The 20,699-nt window shown below is 32.4% G+C and overlaps 1 protein-coding gene across 1 annotated transcript; it reads right to left on the reverse strand.

The window, feature by feature from the left end:
• Positions 1-13,613: 13,613 nt before the first annotated feature.
• On the reverse strand, positions 13,614-15,233 carry LOC105641826 (RING-H2 finger protein ATL51). The gene has a single exon (XM_037638059.2). It carries the CDS (start codon positions 14,779-14,781, stop codon positions 13,768-13,770), a length of 1,014 nt encoding a protein of 337 aa, XP_037493987.1. The 5' UTR covers positions 14,782-15,233; the 3' UTR covers positions 13,614-13,767.
• Between the last annotated feature and the right edge of the window lie 5,466 nt (positions 15,234-20,699).

The raw sequence follows: 20,699 nt of genomic DNA on the forward strand, positions 1-20,699 counted from the left end.
TGAACAGTTACTGTTCATCGATGAACAGCTGTGTGATTTTTGCCCAGAATTCATTTTTAAGTAATTTTTTTACATCATTTCTTATTTAAATGTGATTTAAGTACATATAAAATGGCCAAATATGAACAGAATACAATTTAAAAAAGCTTAAATTACTAAAATCACAAAAATAAAAAAAAATACAAAAATATGTAAAGAAAAAATACAAAAAATGTTAAGGAAATTACCCGATCCTCAGATTGAGGATTGTAAATGGATCAAATGTCCAGAAGCTTTGTTTCCAAGGATTTAAGTGTGTTTTCTTTATTTTTTGATTTTTTTCTCTCTTTTTATGGTTTAATTCACCTAAAAATGATATCTAATGGCAATTTTTCTCCAAACTAACTCACAAGAGTTTCTAGAGGAGAATGTGGTTGCAGGGTATTTTTTTGGGTTTTTTAGATTGTGAAGTTGTGAAGAGGTAGTGAAGAAGTAGAGTGAAAATTGTGAGAAAGAGATGAATTTATAGAGCTAGGTTAGACTGTAGCAAACGGCTACTGTAGCACACGGCTACTGTAGCACACGTTAGCTACTGTAGCACGCGTCTTTTTCTTTTTTTTTTAATTATTTATTTTTCTTTATTATTTATTTTTTTAAATCCTTGGATTAAAAGACTTCTAGCATTAAGACAATCCATATCCTCGTGTCCTCATTGGATCAGGTGGGGCATAAAAAACACGCGTCAATAGTTTGCCCCCACTTAAGCATTAATTGTATAAACGATTAATGTTAAAGTGGTCCATTGACGCGCCTTCGATATGGCAATCATCTTCAAAGCTCGGTTTGATTGGCTTGAAAGATGTTGGGTTGGCTTGATCATCTGGTCACCTCCTTAGCTCAGTTTGATTGGCTTTGTCGGCTCCCGTCGAATCTGTGAATAACTCCAAAGCTCGGTTTGATTGGCTTCGAAGACACCTCCGAGGCTCGGTTTGATCGGCCTGAAGGATTTGAATTTGAAAATCTGGTCACCTCCTCAGCTCGGTTTGATTGGCTTTGTCGGCTCCCGTTGAATCTGTGAATGACTCCAAAGCTCGGTTTGATTGGCTTTGAAGACACCTCCGAGGCTTGGTTTGATCGGCCTGAAGGGTTTGAATTTGTGATCATCTTCAAAGCTCGGTTTGATCGGCTTTGTTGTCCACCTCCTCAGCTCGGTTTGATCGGCTTCAGGGGATTTAGAAAGGATCCAAAGCGCGGTTTGATCGGCTTTGTTGTCCACCTCCTCAGCTCAGTTTGATCAGCTAGGGAGGATTTTGTTGTTGAAAAGACCTGAAGGCTCCAGTCGGACTACTTTAGCGTTCTAAGCATTGGCAGTCATCTGGCCACGTTCAAGGGTTCTGTCGAGAAGAGCAATTTCTCCTCAGCTCAGTTTAATCGGCTTCGGAGTTTTTAGTATGGAGAATGTCTTGATCATCTTCGCAATACACCATCACTAATTAAGAAAGGGACCTAGCTTCGCAATACATCATCACTGCTTGGTGGGACCTAACGGCTTTGAGAGACCATCACTGGTTGGTCATTGAGATTGTCCTGATCAGCTTCGCAATACATCATCACTAATCAGGAAAGGGATTGACTCGATCAACTTCGCAATACATCATCATTGACCGGGAGGAGAAAACCCAAACAGCTTCGCAATACATCATCACTGTTCGGAGGTTGAAATTGTTCTGATTAGCTTCGCAACACAACATCACTAATCAGGAAAGGGATTGACTCGATCAACTTCGCAATACATCATCATTGACCAGGAGGAGAAAACCCAAACAGCTTCGCAATACATCATCACTGTTCAGAGGTTGAAATTGTTCTGATTAGCTTTGCAATTCATCATCACTAATCAGGAAAGGGATTGACCCGATCAACTTTGCAATACATCATCATTGACCGGGAGGAGAAAACCCAAACAGCTTCGCAATACATCATCACTGTTCGGTGGGACCTAACGGCTTCGAGAAACCATCACCGGTTGGTCTGAAAAATTTTTCAAAAGAAAAGAGCAATTTCTGTGTACAAACAGATTTCGCCTTTGTTAGATGTTGGAGCATCAAATGCCCCCATGCATTAATAATCATGAATATTTGAAATTTTGGAATTTTTGCATCAGGGCAAAAGATTATATTTTTGCCCCCAGTGTGGAATTCTGTCCTGAGACAAAAAATATTACCTTTTGGGCAAACCTTGAAAACTTTATTATTTTTTTTGAAATTTTAGCAAATTCTCAGTTATGCCCTTCCTGATGTGGGGTTTGAGAGGGTAATCTGGGCAATTTGATGCTAGTGATCAATGTTATTTACATGTTCATTTCTTACAACTTGTGAAATTTGATTCCTGCATAAACAAAATACAAACACAAGAACACAAAATAGCGGTATCCCACTTATTCACAAGAGTGGTCCACCTTGTTAATGATCAATGAACCAATTTATTGTAAATGAATAAATGGAATGAAATGAAATGAAAGATTAAATAAGGAACTTAAAGTGAAACACGACAAAAATCAATTAGAAATAGAAGTGGATCGTAGTACTTACCTGACAGGGCGGTCCACTCGGTGAATGCGGACGTAATGGCTCAAACATCCTTTCTCGGTTAATGCGATCATAAAGGCTCAACTTCCTTATTGTACAAACTGTCCTTTCTTAATGCAGGCATAAATGTCCACCAACTGGAGTGACCTATGCATAAATGCTCTTCCAACCACTATTGACGGTAAATATCAAGTCTGATAATGATGGTGCTTCGTTCATGAAACCCTTTACACTTCTATAAATGGAGGCCTTCCCTTGCTTCTTCTTCACTCCAGCATTCAAAGCAACTCTATCTCTTGAATAATCCCCCCTTTTCATGGCTTTTAGGAACCAAGTTTCATCCTTCGTCCAATCCATCCCTGACGACTTATGGCAGATTCCCCTATGGACCAACTCGCCTGGCTGAAATATTTCAAAGACCTAAAACCCAACCATGGCTTCTTGTCTTGGCTCGTTGCGCACTTCAACCCTAACACCATGGTTTTCCGGCTTGAAGACGCTGAAATAACTCCGACCTATGAGGAGATGTGTGCTGTGATGGATCATCATCCTCAATAAGATGAAACTCCGGCTTTGCCCCCGGGCCCTAGTGTGATTTAGCCGAGATTGCGGCCCTGTGTCTAGTTTACCTTCCTAACGGCATAAACACGAATCAAGGTCTTCCTTTAGAGCCTTTTCTGAGTAAGGTTCTGGCCATGGATCTAGATCCCTCTTGGATTCAAGCTTGTTGCTTTTTGCTGTTGAATGTGTATGCCATGAAGAACCGTCAACCCGGAGTTGGAGACTTCCGTCTTCTGACAGTTGTTCGTGACATGCAATTGTATCATCGTACCGTATTCATGATGATTCGGTGTGTTCCCAGGATCCATAACTTTGAGAGCAGTCTAATGACACTGCATCTGCTGACCAATTTAGCTATCCGCTGGCGAAGCCGAAACACCAGGTACCTAGGTGAAGGAGTGATGCAGGACACTGTGACACCCGAGTATGTGAACTGGTTTTTTTACCCCATGATGATGTTAAGTTCTGCAAGGATCGGTGTCTGATGGTAGCCCATACTGAAATAAATGTTGTTATTGCTTTCTCTATCCTCTTTTCTTTTTATTAGTTCCTTGTATTCCCGGGCCATGAGCTCCCAGTTAATGTATCTCTTTTCTTTCAATTACTGACTCCGTTCTTTCTTTATTAATTTTCGCTTTCTGCATACAAGGACAACAAAAGACAACAAAACTTTTCTTTCGAACTTATTTGTTGTGTTAGTTATTTGGACCCACTGCCCCTAGATTAGGAAATGAAAGAACATTAAAGTGGATTATTTAACTAAGGACGGAAATTTACATTTTTTTTTTTTTGAAAAGATAGGGTGATCTGCAATATTCAAAAAGAGATAAAATATGCAACTCCCTCATGTATAAAAAATTTTTTTTTTGTTTTTTTTTTTATTATTTTGTGAACAAAATTTTTTTTTTGAACAAATTGTATTCCTATAATCATTTTAAAATAACACGAGCAAATGTAAAATGTATAAAAACATGCAGTCATGCAAATCATATGAAAATAACATAACAAAATTTGCCCGCTTTGCGAGGCTATCAATTCCTCCACACTTAGTTCTTTGCTTGTCCCTAAGCAAAAACATTCATCTTTTTTTTTTGAACTCATGTTGATCACGTTTATTTTTGCTCGTTGATTTAGACTTCTTAAGTAATCTACCGAAGATAAGAGATTGAAGTGTTTATGAACCAAGTAGTATGAATGAATATGACATTTAAAATTGTTAATATAGCTATACAAAAATCTAAATTATACAAAATCTAGTCATTTAAAATATGAGATAGGCAATCCTCCCTCCTTAGAATGCAAAATAGGAAGTACTTAGGACAATTCTAGCACACATGTATTGTTTCTTATCTCAAGGTATTTTTAGGTAATCTATTTCTTTTTCACAAAGTGGTTGCATTTTATGCTCCATACCACATTTTTCTCTCTCTTTTTTTTTATGGAGAGATATATGTGGGAATGTAAATGGTAAGTGGTTGCATTTTATGCTCTGTACCACTTCGTTTTAGAACGGATTTCCGTTACTCCCTCTGTCGTTTTTTTGTTTTTCTCTTAAAATACCCTCATCCTTTATTGACTCGAAACATACAAGCATTATGGCTCTAGTTTCCCTTTCCTTCCTATTCTTCATTTAAGTTTAGGATTCCTGCTTCTCTAAAGTCAAAGATAAATTAAAGATTAATATTTGCAAAGAAAAATTTTATATGTCATATCTTAATAACTAAGTTCATAAAATCATTTAAATCTCTCAATCACGGTATACTATTTAAGACTTCTATTTCAACAAGCAAAATATAAACAAATCAACATGTAGGGACGAAAACATTGAACTAAGGAAAAGGAGTTTGACCCCTTTTTTTATTTATATATTTTTTTTAATTGTCACACATTTTTTTATAAGTGGAATGAAATGAAATGAAAATATAGTTCTCCTCCACACTTTGAAAGACACAATGTCTTCATCATGGAAGGATACACGCATAAAATACAAAATGCATATGCATAAAATACACAAGAAATTAAAAAGAAATGAAAAACAAAGGACAGAAAATCCCTAGGCCTCCTGAACCTGAGGGTGACAGAGTAAAAAAGATTTTTTTTTTATTTTTTTTATTATTTTTTATTTTTTATTTTTTATTTTTTTGGAAATATTTCATCCACTTCCATACATGCTTAGTTTGCCTGGATCATGTGCAGTTGTTGTCCCATATCAAAAACTGTGATATGCAAATTCTCCTGTGTTGCTAAGGCATCCATTTTGCTCACAATTTGCTTTCATCCATCGTCTTCTTCTTTCGCTTGAGAAGATGATGTGACTGGTGTTTTGCCTTTCCTCTGTCTTTGCACTTGCACATAGGATGAGAAATGCAGATCTAATGTTCTAATAATCAGTATGGTAATGAGATCTCTTTTTTTTTTTATTGGACCTAAAATTCAGCATGAATAACATAGCAATAATTTATTTTGTATTCAAACATTTCCGGTATTATCTGTCGTCGACCGTTCCTTTTGGATTTTACGTTCGGCTATTTTCTCTCAAGTCCCTAATTTTTTCCTTGGAATAAAAGAATTTCCAAGCGGGATATATTTTTTTTATTTTTTTTTTTTTTTTGCTTTTACTTTTGTGCCTTTACTTTTTGCCTTGGAATAGATGGTCCCAAGTAGGATACAATTTTTTTTTTTTTTTGCAATCTCACACTTATTTTCAAATAATGCGAGAAATGTGAAAATTCAAAAGAATCTCAACCCCCTTATAGCTCTCCCTTTTTTTTTTTTGGTATTAATTCACTATAAATGATTGCATTATGTTATTCAAAATGAATTAGAGGTCCACTCTCAAAATCAAAATCAAGATCAAATGTCCATACCAAAAATTGGCTCTTATTAATGCATGGCTGAAAAAAAAAATGATGCATGAATATCACAACATATGTACAGTTTATATCATACAGGGGAACGGGAGTTGGGAAATGCATGCCTTCCAACCTTATTTCTCCCACACACGGATTCCGTTGGTATAAATTCCGACATCTGTTTCCTAGGAATTGGTCTAATCTCGACAACCAACAAGGGGTTTTGAGATTGACGATATAAACTCTCGGAAATGAATGCGGCATAACAATAGCAAACAGAATCGGGTATACCTTAGGGGAAATAACTAAGGTTTTCAACTATATGCATTGGCTTCAGTCTTATTGGGCTTAACAAAGTCTAGGTTCCGCAAACAGGATTCGAGCTTTGTTGGGCCTACTCCTTTTGACGTACCTTTAAGGTACTAGGCTTGCGGTTGGTAATAATGTTAATTCTCGGATGGATGCACCTAAATCGCATGGTTTAGGCTAGATCCACCGTCAAACTTAACACCAGTACCGAAGGGTAGCATGGGTAGAATGAGGTGAGAAGAGAGAAATGCGGTATGAATGCAAAAAAATCCTAGAAAGAAAAGGAAAGCAATTAAACATATACGGACGATTAAAAATTTTCCAACGGCTTTTCTAACCAATTTTATTTTTTTTAAAAAAAAAAAACATAGTTTTTGAGAGTTAATTCCTAATCACAACCATCTAATTAAAAAACAATCGGGGACTAGTGGTTGTATCCCCAGCAGAGTCGCCAATCTGTTTTCGTCGAAATCCCCCCGAAGGACCCGAAAACATCCTTTTTGTGATTTTTTGATAAAATATTTTTATTTGGATGCGACGCCGATAAATCGGTCTTATAAACAATTTTGAGTCGCCGCCCATTGTTTAGGCAATGGGACCGTTTTTATAAAAATGACTCCGTTTTAAACCCAATTTTGTTTTAAGGCCAAATTATTAAAAGACTGGTCAGGCGCACTAATGCGATTCTGGGTAAGGGAATTGGGTACGCCGGCCCGTTGGAAGCCGACGCCCGGAAAACCGGCCTCTATTATTAACCTATGATTTCTAATTTATTTTAGTTAGAAAAGCCAAATTATTTATTTACTTAAACCCAACCCAAATAAATCGGAACGAGTTCCTATTTGGAAAATTATTTAATCATCCCAAACAAATCTAATTATCACATAACAATTATTCAAATCAAAGCAATTAAACCAAAGTAATTAAACCAAATAAATAAAAAGACCCGCTCTTGCCTTATGGTTCAAGGCGGGCGACAAACCGAATCAAAAATATTAAATGAAATAAATAAATGACCCGCTCTTGCCTTATGGTTAAAGGCGAGTAACAAACCGGATCCAAAAATATATATATACAGATCGAATCAAAAATTAAATCCATAAACCAATAAAAATTCATACAAATAATAAAATAATAAAATTCATACAAATAAATATATATAATCACATTTTAATATTTTTAAGCTTAATTAAATTATAATATGTTCATAGTTGGGTATTCTCAGATTTATTGAAGAAATTAAACTTTATTTTTGTACAAAATTTATATATTTTTTTTGTCATTATTTCTGGAAAAATTGATGAATAGTACTGTTCATCGATGAACAAACAGTTATTGTTCATCAATCATTTCTGGGAAAAATAATGAATAGTGCGTGAATAGTGTGTAAACAGTGTTATGAATAGTATCGATTTCTGGAAAATTAAGAACAATTACTGTTCATCGATGAACAAACAGTTACTATTCATCAATCATTTCTGGGAAAATTGATGAACAGTTACTGTTCATTGAACAAACAGTTACTGTTCATCGAATATTTCTGGGAAAATTGATGAACAGTTACTGTTCATCGATGAACAACTGTGTGATTTTTGCCCAGAATTCATTTTTAAGTAATTTTTTTAATCATTTCTTATTTAAATGTGATTTAAGGACATATAAAATGGCCAAATATGAACAGAATACAATTTAAAGAAGCTTAAATTACTAAAATCACAAAAATAAAAAAAAATACAAAAATATGTAAAGAAAAAATACAAAAAATGTTAAGGAAATTACCTGATCCTCAGATTGAGGATTGTAAATGGATCAAATGTCCAGAAGCTTTGTTTCCAAGGATTTAAGTGTGTTTTCTTTATTTTTTTGATTTTTTCTCTCTTTTTATGGTTTAATTCACCTAAAAATGATATCTAATGACAATTTTCCTCCAAACTAACTCACAAGAGTTTCTGGAGGAGAATGTGGCTGCAGGGTATTTTTTAGGGTTTTTTAGATTGTGAAGTTGTGAAGAGGTAGTGAAGAAGTAGAGTGAAAATTGTGAGAAAGAGATGAATTTATAGAGCTAGGTTAGACTGTAGCACATGGCTACTGTAGCACACGTTAGCTACTGTAGCACGCGTCTTTTTCTTTTTTTTTTTAATTATTTATTTTTCTTTATTATTTATTTTTTTAAATCCTTGGATTAAAAGACTTCTAGCATTAAGACAATCCATATCCTCGTGTCCTCATTGGATCAGGCGGGGCATAAAAAACACGCGTCAACACTAACATAACTCTTATGCACCAAGGTATCCATTTCTATCCTCATCATGCATTATCTAAACTAATTCCACACTTTATCCCAAAATTTCCAACAATTTTTCCCATTTATATCCATTTAAACATATCCACAATACCACTTTTCAACCTTATATCTTATTTTTGTCAAATCAATCCTCAAACATACAAATAATCAAGAGAACCTCATCACACATGATTCATACATACATTTATCCAAATAAACCTATGAGTCAAGGCATAGGAAATTTTCAGCATTAAAATATCCTTGACCTTTGCTGTGTTTTTAAGACATAACTTGAGTTATAGGTCTCCAAATTGAATGAAATCAGATTCATTAGAAAGATAAGATAAAATTCTACAAGTGTTATGAAGGGACCACAGCCCAGATCAATGCGTAAGGTGGTAAACAGAAGCTAGGAACACAGACCAACAGTCCAGACCCGATTCAGCAGAACTAAGTCCAATGTTTATTGAATTCCTACTTAACCAAATACTCAAATTAAACCAATTCAGAACCATGGAAGTCTCAAGACACAGAGAAACAACTTTCATGAAGACCTTAGAACCAAATCTTGTCATTATAGTGGTCAAAATGGGCACTCAATTCAGTGATGCATGTGGCCCGACATAACAGAGTCAGTTTAGGTTTTTCAGCCATAAGTTGAGCTATGTATCTCCAAATTGGACACAAGAGGATGGGTTGGAAAGCTAAGAAGTATACCTACAACTTTCATGAAGGACTCAGACACAAATGAAAAATAGAAATGGTCGAAAACGAGTCCTTAATCTCACCCAATAACATTTTTTCCAAAATTCAGCTTACTTTAACCATGAAAAAAAAACATGAACAACAAATATGTTAATTCTTTAGTTAAGGCTTGTACTAATACAGAATGAACATAAGCAGATTTGATCGTGGCCTATGAAAGCACCACCGTGGCCTATGAAAGCACCACCCCTATCACACAATCGTGGCCTATGAAAGCACCACCGTGGCCTATAAAAGCACCACCCCCATCACATAATCGTGGCCTATGAAAGCACCACCCCCATCACACAAATAAGCGCGTCTGCCTATTTATAAGGGCTGATAACCCTAGCATATGATCATAGCTTCACATAACAAAATCAATCTCATCATACCACGTTTCAATCATGCATAGTAGAGCCCAAATCAAAATCATTCTTTCACAAAAGCAATAATTCTTAATCAAAAACTCTTCATTACTTAATACCCATCATTTCAAATTTCTCAACTTACAACTTACAAAAATTTCCACATTCTTCAAAGGAAATATTTCCAATATATATATATATAGGAAAATTTCTCATCAATTCCTTTTCTTTTAAAACTTTCTTAACATCATAATGAAATTTATCATACTTTCCTTATTCAAAATTCAAAGCACATACAAATTAAATACCCATTTTTTTTTTAAAACTCTAAACATATGAAAGTTATCAAAATAATCATACTTATGTCATATTTATACCATACAAAAAAAATAAGTAAGTAAGCCTTACCACCCTAGAGTGGTTTGGCCTCTTAATGAAAACCAAGGGGAGGAATTTCCTTCTCCAACCAAGCATACTAACATAACTCTTATGTACCAAGGTATCCATTTCTATCCTCATCATGCATTATCTAAACTAATTCCACACTTTATCCCAAAATTTCCAACAATTTTTCCCATTTATATCAACATATCCACAATACCACTTTTCAACCTTATATCTTATTTTTGTCAAATCAATCCTCAAACATACAAATAATCAAGAGAACCTCATCACACATGATTCATACATACATTTATCCAAATAAACCTATGAGTCAAGGCATAGGAAATTTCCAGCATTAAAATATCCTTGACCTTTGCTGTGTTTTTAAGACATAACTTGAGTTATAGGTATCCAAATTGAATGAAATTAGATTCATTAGAAAGCTAAGATAAACTTCTACAAATGTTATGAAGGGACCACAGCCCAGATCAATGCGTAAGGTGGTAAACAGAAGCTAGGAACATAGAACAACAGTCCAGACCCGATTCAGCAGAATGAAGTCCAATGCTTATTGAATTCCTACTTAACCAAACACTCAAATTAAACCAATACAGAACCATGGAAGTCTCAAGACACAGGGAAACAACTTTCATGAAGACCTTAGAACCAAATCTTGTCATTATAGTGGTCAAAATGGGCACTCAATTCAGTGATGCATGTGGCCCGACATAACAGAGTCAGTTTAGGTTTTTCAGCCATAAGTTGAGCTATGTATCTCCAAATTGGACACAAGAGGATGGGTTAGAAAGCTAAGAAGTATACCTACAACTTTCATGAAGGACTCAGACACAAATGGAAAATAGAAATGGTCGAAAATGAGTCCTTAATCTCACCCAATAACACTTTTTCCAAAATTCAGCTTACTTTAACCATGAAAAAAAAAACATGAACAACAAAGATACAAGGTAGAGATTTCTACCACATACTAAATGCTCATCAAACATCACCCAAGAGCATGTTATTGCAACCAAAGTTCAACAAATCAATCATTTCATACAAAATCCCAAAATACATGTATGATAGCATAAATGCACAAAATCAAAAATTCAAGTAAGGTAAGTGTGTTTATAAACACTTACCTTAAAAATAAGCTTTAGCAAGCTTAAATTAAAGCTTTCTAAGCTCTAACTTTACCTTTACTCCATGGTAGAGGTTTCCCCAACCTTTGGCTTAAGTAGAGAATCTCCAAATTTCTTGAAACTAATCACCACAAATCACTTCTCAAGTTTAATTCTCTAAGATTAATTACTTAAATCAAGTTGGGTGGGTTTAATTTGGTGGATTTAACAAGTTAGAAGTAAAGAAAAACAAAGAAGAGAAGAAGAAGAGGAAGTGGCGTTGAAGAGAAGAAGAAGAAGAGAAAAAGTGGTTGCTCAATAATTGAAGTTGACCTTATAAAGTGATCAAAGGGTATTTTGGTCTTTTCCCCATAATTGGATGGCTAAGATTAAGCTCATCTAATTGCTAAAAATATTCTCCAATTCAATTCCTTCACAATATTATTTATCTCCACAAATTTCTCAAATTACTCCATAAAAATTATTCCTCAAATTTCCTTAATTAATAAAGCATCATAATTCACTATTCACTAATTATCTAAATTCTCCAAAAATATTCATTACTTACTTTCTATCCATAAAAATCATGCATACATACTCCAAAAATATTAAAGAAAATATAAAACATATATAGTAATTTTTCCGGACCAAAACAATACCGACTCCCGGACCGATAGTACTATTCACAGACCGGTGATACTATTCATAGACTGGTAAATCACTACCCATTCATAGTTAATCATACTCAATATCTTCCTGGGATCTAAATAAAATATTATCCCCTTTTTTGTAGCACCATTCATGACCCGATAAAATAATATTATTTTAAGATTCGAAAATTTTGGGGCGTTACACCTTATATCCGGGTGAAATTAGGATGAAATGGGTCACCATGGGATTGTGAGAATGATCCGAGACCATTGGCCGGTTACGGGAGTTGGCCCCCATGTGCACCTGACGAAATATGATATGGATGATATGGCAAAATCACAGGATGACCTCCTATCAGTAACGAAAAGAAAGAGGGAATGGAAAAATAATGAGAGGACTGGTCAAGTGAGGATTAGACCAGTTGACCATATAAGGGAGATTGGCTCCCTGGTGCACACATATGAGATGACAGGCCATGTGCGAGGACGGTTTGTCGGGGGTTTTGTCACGGCATTGACGAATCTCCATTTGATGTGATTATTTGAAGGTGATAATACTTATGGGTTGTGATATTGTGACATGTGCCTGATTGGATGAGTGTTCATCATAATAAATGTGAAAAGCATCATATGTGATTGTTTGGGTTATGCATTATTTATTTTATTCTCTGAATTTATGAAACTCACCCCCCTTCCTTAAATTTCTTCCAAGAGGTAGACATTGTGCTGATTCAGATCACCTCTGCTTCTCTCTTCGTAGAATTAAAGTAGAAATTTTCAGTTTTTGATAACATTTGAGTATATAGTATTGTGTATAAGAATGTATTTATCTTTATACGAGATCCGTAGATAGAGTCACATATTATAATTCACCATATGAAAGTTATCGGTGTGTTGTTCAATAAACTTGTGGAATTTTTCAATTGACTCTCGAAAAGTACGATTGGCCCAATTTGCCCATATTATGAACGATGTGAATATTATATGATATACAGGCCCGAGCTATGAATTATTTGAAAATAAAAGCTGAGCTAGAGACTTGATTTGATAATATGATTAAATATCGCCGTATTATGAGCTTATTGTTCCTGGAATCGACTTTAAAGAGGTGAATTAATGTGAGTTAGATTCACTGTAATTCTTGGGGGCCTTAAACTTACCTGGACCCTAGTGTCGCTCCGGCCGTCTTGACAATATAGTATAGTTATAGAAGTATAGATATCCCAACCGTATATCAGATTTGGGTTTGCTCATTGGACTAATTTTATTTATTCATCCTCGACCTTACATATTAAAAGCCCAAACATACTCTAACAAACAGTCTAACAATACACGTTGACATGGCTGACGGTTATAGATATGCTAGTTGTAGTCTTTATTGTTAGATACAGATATACAGCTAACCCAATATAAATATCTTGTCATTCGATCATAATCAATACAATAGAGAATTTTTCTCTCTAATTTCTACTTCTAATGAAGCTCAATTCAATTTCTCCTAAACTTGACCTGTGGTCTTAGCATTCCTTTACTGTTTATATTGATTTAAAGCTGATTAATTAAGCACTAATGTATTTATCTTAGAAAATTTATATTTTTGCAAATCATACGACAAGCATTTTCCCAACGACAGAGGCATAAATATTCCTCACTAATTATATATTTTTTTTTTCTGGATAAAATGTAACAGAATAGCAATTATACGGGCAATAACAAAAGAGTGAATAGAGGGGAAGGAACATCCTCTATTCACTAATTTTCGATAACTCTCATTCATAAATATAAATAGCAATATTTTAAAAACATGCCAGTACAAATTTAACATATTTGATAATAAAATGTCTCTCAATTTCTTCTTACATAATTTCTCAAAAACAGAAAAGAAAAATATAAAAAACTCCCTAGAAAGAACTTTATTTATTTGTTTATTTTATACATAGCTAACGTTGTCACGCACCCTTCCATGCCTAGCGAGGAAAAATCTTCCACAAGAAAAAGATCTCTTCATTGTAACAGGATTAAGTACACATTGCAAGACTCTTCTTCTATGGCTACACTTGCTGATCTGTTCCACAGGATGTCCTGATGAGCAATCTTCTGCAACCGAATTGCGCCCTTCATATGGATGATCCATTGAAAATGATCTTCTAATCTCAATTACTATATCTCTTTGCTGCAAGTTCCCTAAATCGCTAAACACACGAAATGGTGTCTTAGGAACACCATTATTTTGCACTATAATTTCTTCTGATGATTCTGAAACAACTCCACTGGTTTGAAGGCTTTCCGCAAGAGGCGGAGGTGGAGGAAGAGGCTGAGGTAGAGAAGGAGGCAAAGGAGTGAGCGAAAGGCTAAGAATAGCAATATTAGCGCGACACAAGGGACAATTAGAGTGAGATTTAAGCCAAGTATCGATGCAAGAGACATGAAAAGCATGGCTGCACTTAGGCAAAAGCCTCAAGTTGTCATCTTCTTGAAATTCACTAAGACAAACAGAACAATCTGTCCCTTCAATCAAACCATCTCCCTTTTCATACTTCACAATTGTGATTGATTTTATTAGAGCCTCATCTAATCCATTTGTGACTAAATTCCAAGGCTCGTGAAGAGATGGGTTATGATTGTTGTCTTCAAATTCTTCACTTCCAATTTCTTGATCTTCCCTTCTAATTCTTGATGAGTGATTGTTGTTTCCACAGTATTTAGAAATTATGGTGTAGTAACTTACTAGAAGGAAAGCACTAGCTAAAATTCCAATAATTGCAATAAAAAGAGGAGATAAAGGTGAGCTTGAATTGTCATTAGGGAAATCATAAAAAGGAGGTGGTGGAGGAAAGATTACATAGCACCATTGAGGACAATACAAGCTGCAAAACCCTTGAGAACAATCTCTATTGTTCATATAGGGAATCAAATTTTTTGTGGTGGTGCCTTCTGATGCCATTACGAGGAAATAATTTAGCAAAAGAATTAAAGAAACATGTTGGTATTTTGTGTTACACCTTCAAGATATCAACTAAATTAAATTAAAAATTTTATATTGAAAAATACATATATATAATGGTAATGTGCGAGAAAAGGGGAAAAAAAGGAAGAGACTACCTTAGAATATGACCTTGCAGGAATTCTTCTCAGATAAAACAAATTGACATTAAATGTAGATTGAGGTAATGGAGAGGCTAGCAAGAACAGCAAGCATACAGAGAGTTCCTGTGAAGAAAATTCATGAAGGTCTAAGACAAGAAGGCGATTTGGAAAAAGCACTAAATGGGGCTTACATGGAAAGGAGAGAGTGCTCAGTGCTGGAAGGGAATTCTTTCTTTTTCTTTTGTTTTTTATTTTATATTATATTATTTATTTTTCTTCTCTCTTGTAGTTTCTTTTTCTTGTTCGTCTCCTTTTCTTTATCATCTCGTTGAAAGATGATTATTTGTTGACTAAGGAAAGAGTAATGTTAGTTGGGAATTCATTAAAGCAATAAATGCCTTAATTATTGACCAAGCCATTTGCAGTTGGGAATTCCAATTTAATTAGCTAAATTTTATATTCATATATATGTATGATCTGCTTTTTTAGAAGTGATATGTATAATCTAGTTTCAGTTCTGTACAGCAGATGGATAAATATTTTCTAAAAAAAAAAAAGAAAATATATAAATTTCCATTTTAGCTGTATAGAAATGTAAATAACATTTATTTATGGTTGTGCATGAAACCGCATGTATCCCGACCAGTTCTTGAAATTAATTTAACAGTTTCAGCCATAATCTTGTCCTGAAATTAATTATGGAAAAACACTAGTCATTTGATTAAGATCGATTCGTATTAACTCAAGTTCCATCCCATCTTATCACAAAAATTGGGTATTCTCGTTACAATGTTTCTTTATGAATTTCAAATTATGTACATAAAATCATAGATGTTTGATGAAATGCTTGAAAGAAAGTGTGTTGTTGATATCTTCACTTATGATAATTTGTTAAAAGCTTTGTGTTTCTTTTTAACATATGGGTTGTCGGATTCAAAGTTTCCATTAGAGGTTGTAGAGATTTTGAGGATTCTATTGACTAACTGTCAAAATGCTCAGATTTTTTATTTTATTTAATAAAAATTAAATTAAACCCATCAATTTCAATTCTTTCCATTAAAATGACAAAGTTTTCGTAGCCTTACCAATATCTAATAATGTAGCCCTAGAATTCTAATCCTTATTTGGGAGCAAATGTGAATACATGAGATAATATAGGCACTAAAACCTTTTCTTTTTTTTTTTTTTTTTTTTTTTTTACATTTATACTAAGTGAATATGCACCTAAATATGTAGCAAAGATCAAAATTAGTGTTGTATCGATTAATTTATTCATTATAATTTTAAAATGCATTATTTTGAGTAAAAATTAAATTCTTAATTGTGAATATATACAATATAAAAGTTTTTTAGTGTGAATCTATTATAGTATTTTTCAAATGAAAATTTGCAATTTATACAAATAAAATCAAAAATAATTTTTATTAATTTTTTATCTTTCAAATTTTAATTTGAGTGAATTTAAAAAAAATTATAAAAATATAAATTTATATAGATATTATTATCCTTAGGTTAAAATAAGGTATCAAAAATTATTATTTTATTGATTGAACTAATAAATAAATAAATAAATATTGTTTTAAAAATAGTATTAGTAAAGATTTATATAAGTTTACAAAACCGATCTTTAATTTACTTGAAAATAAATTATTATGGACATTTAATGATTAATATTTGATGAATTGTTTATTATAAATGCAAGTATTGATAGTACTTAATGTTAATAGTAATATGTTTGTATGTGAACTACAAAATTTCCAAATTCTAATGATTTTCATTATATGATAGAAGATGTATGACATTTATTAATTAATTGAGTCTAAAAAAAATGAAAAAGTATGGAAATAAATGAAATTAACGAAGAAAGTTAATATTTAATAATTATTTATATATAAATTAATGGTACATCAATTTTATATATTAAAAAATTAACTATTCAAATTATTTATAATCATGTATTCAAAAAATGGAATGGAAAATTCATATTAAGTTTCTCTATCTATTATGTCTCTCGCTAGATTGTAGTTCTCATATTCGCGAGTTTTATCCCTTTTAATTTTATTAATAAAATTTCTATAATTTCTGATAAAAAATTAGAAAAATTTTTAATTTAAGAAATCTTAAATGAATAATTATTTAAGCTATAACAAGGATTTAATTAAAGAATAATAAAAGGGTTAAGTGCCAAAATAATATTGGACAGGAATGTGATTAAATAACTATAAAAGGATTAAATGGATAAAATACTATTGTGGCAAAATTTTAATTAAAGAATAATAAAAGGATTAAAAGAAAATATTATAGGACCAAAATATAATTAATAAAAATTAAAAGAGCTAAGTGGGAAAATCATTATTACGAGCACGACAACACTGTTTTCTCACGCGGTTTATTTAATTTTGATTGATCATACTAATTTTATATTTAAATCTAAATTATATTGCATAAAATAAAAAATTATATATATATATATATATAAGGTATATATAAAATATGATAATACTATTCGGTTTCACCTTTTTTATAATTGGAGTCGGTGATTTTGAAAGCAAAACCATATAATATTAAATTAAATAATATATATATATATATATATATTAAATATGATAATATACATAGTATATGGTAATATAATATAATATAATATAATAATACTTTTTGATGGATTCCAAAGAGGTACTTATTAAAATATTTCAATATATATATGGTAAGAATATAATATATTTAATTATATTTTTAATAAATATTTAATTTAATTAGTTATAATTATTTTCTATAGATAACTTATTTTTAAAAAATAAAGTAATTTATTATTATTTATTAACGAATATATTATAAAATTTATAATTATTATTTGGTATAAAATAGCAATTAAAACTCAATAGAAAAATATATAAATATAAAATTATAATATAACACGTTATATTAGCATATCATACAAAAAATTGAAAGAATTTTTTTTCAGAAAAAAACATAAAATAAATTATATGCACATAGACTTTGACAAAAAGTAAAAAGAAATGCCAAAATTATAAATAATGCTTTAAAATAATGATTAATATATTAATTATTATAATAGCTAATACTTTCTTATATTTTAAAAATACAGACAATTTATATTATCACATTATATATGAAAAAATTAAGTTAATCAAATTTAAATTGATTGATAAATAATTCTATTATGATTATATTTTTTTCTTAATAAATTATTTAATAATTGCATTTCTTAGTTTTATCATTTTATAAACTTTTTTATAGTTTATGAATAGTATTAGATTTTTAATAATATAAATTATTCATAAGATTATAATTTATAAAAAATAATAAAAAATTTATATATAACAATTGAATTATATTTATTTGTAAACTTGTAACTTAGTATGTATAAAAGAGAAAAGGCAAAATAAAAAATGTGTACGTGAAAAAGTTAAGAATATATGTGGGGTCACTATTCACTAGAACATAATTATTCAACACTACAGTAATGTCCCATTATGTCTTGTAAATGCGACAAAGTGCCGGCATGTGGGCCCGGATAAATGGTCTGGAGATTCCACCACATATACGCATATGTTCTTCTCAAAGACACCAAGAGTTGACCCAAAACTTAAGTACTATTATTATTTATTGATTTGCATTTGGATCTATAATAGTCTTAACTTTTCCATTTTGTTGAATTTTTTATAAAGTAAAACTTCATCAAATGTTGAATTGAGTTTTCAACTGGTGTTGTTCTGCATTTTCTGCTATTTTCTGTAGTTTTGCATGTCTTTTTTTTAGCGTTTTTTAAAATTTTTCCAATTTTGCATATATTTTTTTATTGTTCAGCATTTCATATTTTTAAGCTTTTTTACACTTCTTCCAGTTTTGCATGTGTATTTTTTTTATTGTTTAATTTTTTGTATTTGATTTCTCATTCTTCTTCGTGCATTTTGTGTTCTGTAGATTGCTCTTTGCATTTTCTCATTTTTTGCATTTTGCATTTTGCTTTATTTTTCTACAATTTTTGCATTTTTCTGTTTGTTCTTTTATTTTGCAGGTTGATCTTTCTTTTTTTTTTTTTTTATAATTTCTTTTGGTAGAATTTTTTTCTTCTAATTTTAATTTAACATGAAACTTTCAATATATTCATTTACTATATGATTTTATTGTTAATGATGGTTCATAAAAGAAAAGTTAATAATGGTATAAATAGTTTTATTATTTAAGAAGGAAATTTTGTTATTTGTATAAAAGACATTAAATTATTTTCTTTTTAGTTGGTGCATGTGTTTCACTCTCAAAACTGGATCTATTTTTGACTTTTCAAGTGCTTAATTATTACAAAATTAACTATAAATTGAATTTTTTTGATAGAATCCTTTAATAAATAATAAAATAAATAAAATTGAATTAAAACTCAAAACTAAAAAAATTAAAAGGCATGATAAATCATTTGTTAGGTTTAATAAAATAGGGTCCTCTCCTTATGAGAATTAGGTTTTTTCTCTCTATAAGAATTAGGGTTTCTCGATTTTTCAAAACTTTGTCCTCTATAGTTGGGAGTTTTATGCATTTTTCTTCGTATTCTCTCTATCTTTCGTAACATTTTTTGTCTAACCCCCTTTCCCGTCATTTGTGCACTTTGCCTGTCTTTCTTATCACCTGCGCTCTAGTTTTAGGAGTGTTGTTATTTTTTTCTGTGTTTTCTCTTACCTTATGTTTTCTGGCTTCTATAGGTGTTGTTGCACGTGAATGGAATAAGGAGATAATTTTGTTTCAGTTCCACCATGGTCAGGACCTTCAATTTATTTTGGAACGAGTGCCGTGGCATTTTGAAAAGAGTATCCTGGTTCTTAAACAGTTTGGAGGAGATGAGCAACCATCCTCCATTGATCTTCTGCATTCGCCATTTTGGGTGAGAGCATATAACTTACCACTTAATGGCATGAATCTCACAGTGGCTCAATATATTGGAAACAAATTGGGCACTTTTGCTACATGGGCTGAAGACAATGAGAAGGGCTGGGGGAAGTCCCTAAGGTTCCGAGTCGTGCTTGATCTATGCTAGCCTTTGAAGAAGGGAAAGTCAGTTTAGGCGGAAAACACTTTTGGATTCTTTTGAAGTACGAGGGTCTACCAAATTTTTGTTATTTCTGTGGTCGATGTGAGCACTTGTTTAAGCAATGTGAAGAGATGCATTTGCTAGTGAGAACAATAAAAAGCAGCTGCTATTTGGGGAAGGTAATCAAGGCCTCACCTTTTCAAAAATTTATCAGGTTTTCTAATGGGATTTCTTCTGAGACTGCATCTCGTAGGAGTCTGTTCCCTGGGAAGGAGAATGACCCAAATAACAACAATGATGATGTCCCCACCCCACCTCAGAATCTTTCTCCCAAAACAATTAGCCAAACTGATGAAATGCTTTCGCTTCTCTAGAAAATGAACATGAATAAAGCAAGACAACCTCAGAGCCTTAATGACAATTTTGAGGAGCATCTTAATGGCACTAGAGCTGTCCACTTTCATTGACTGTCTCAATTCCTGTAGCAACCGAATCCCTTATCATTATCATATCTCACAATTCACCCACCCCTTAAACTCCTAGCAATAGTGACCATCATGCCCTGCTTCTTGTTCCAGTGGTGCATGATACCCGAACTATGAAAAATCACACCACTACTCACCCAGTCCAATAGCAACCTGATAACCCATCCCTGAACACATTAGCTTCGAATCTTGGTGCCATTATCCCCTCAACAGTCTCATATTCCTTCCAAACCCCAACCTAAC

The sequence above is a fragment of the Jatropha curcas genome, chromosome 11 (genome assembly GCF_041381405.1).
Source record: "Jatropha curcas cultivar XTBG-Jc1 chromosome 11, XTBG_Jcur_1.0, whole genome shotgun sequence".
In the NCBI taxonomy this organism is placed as follows: Eukaryota; Viridiplantae; Streptophyta; class Magnoliopsida; order Malpighiales; family Euphorbiaceae; genus Jatropha; species Jatropha curcas.

What these genes read in the sequence shown, in the direction of transcription:
- LOC105641826 (XM_037638059.2), bottom strand. Translation starts at nt 14,781, where the DNA reads ATGGCATCAGAAGGCACCACCACAAAAAATTTGATTCCCTATATGAAC.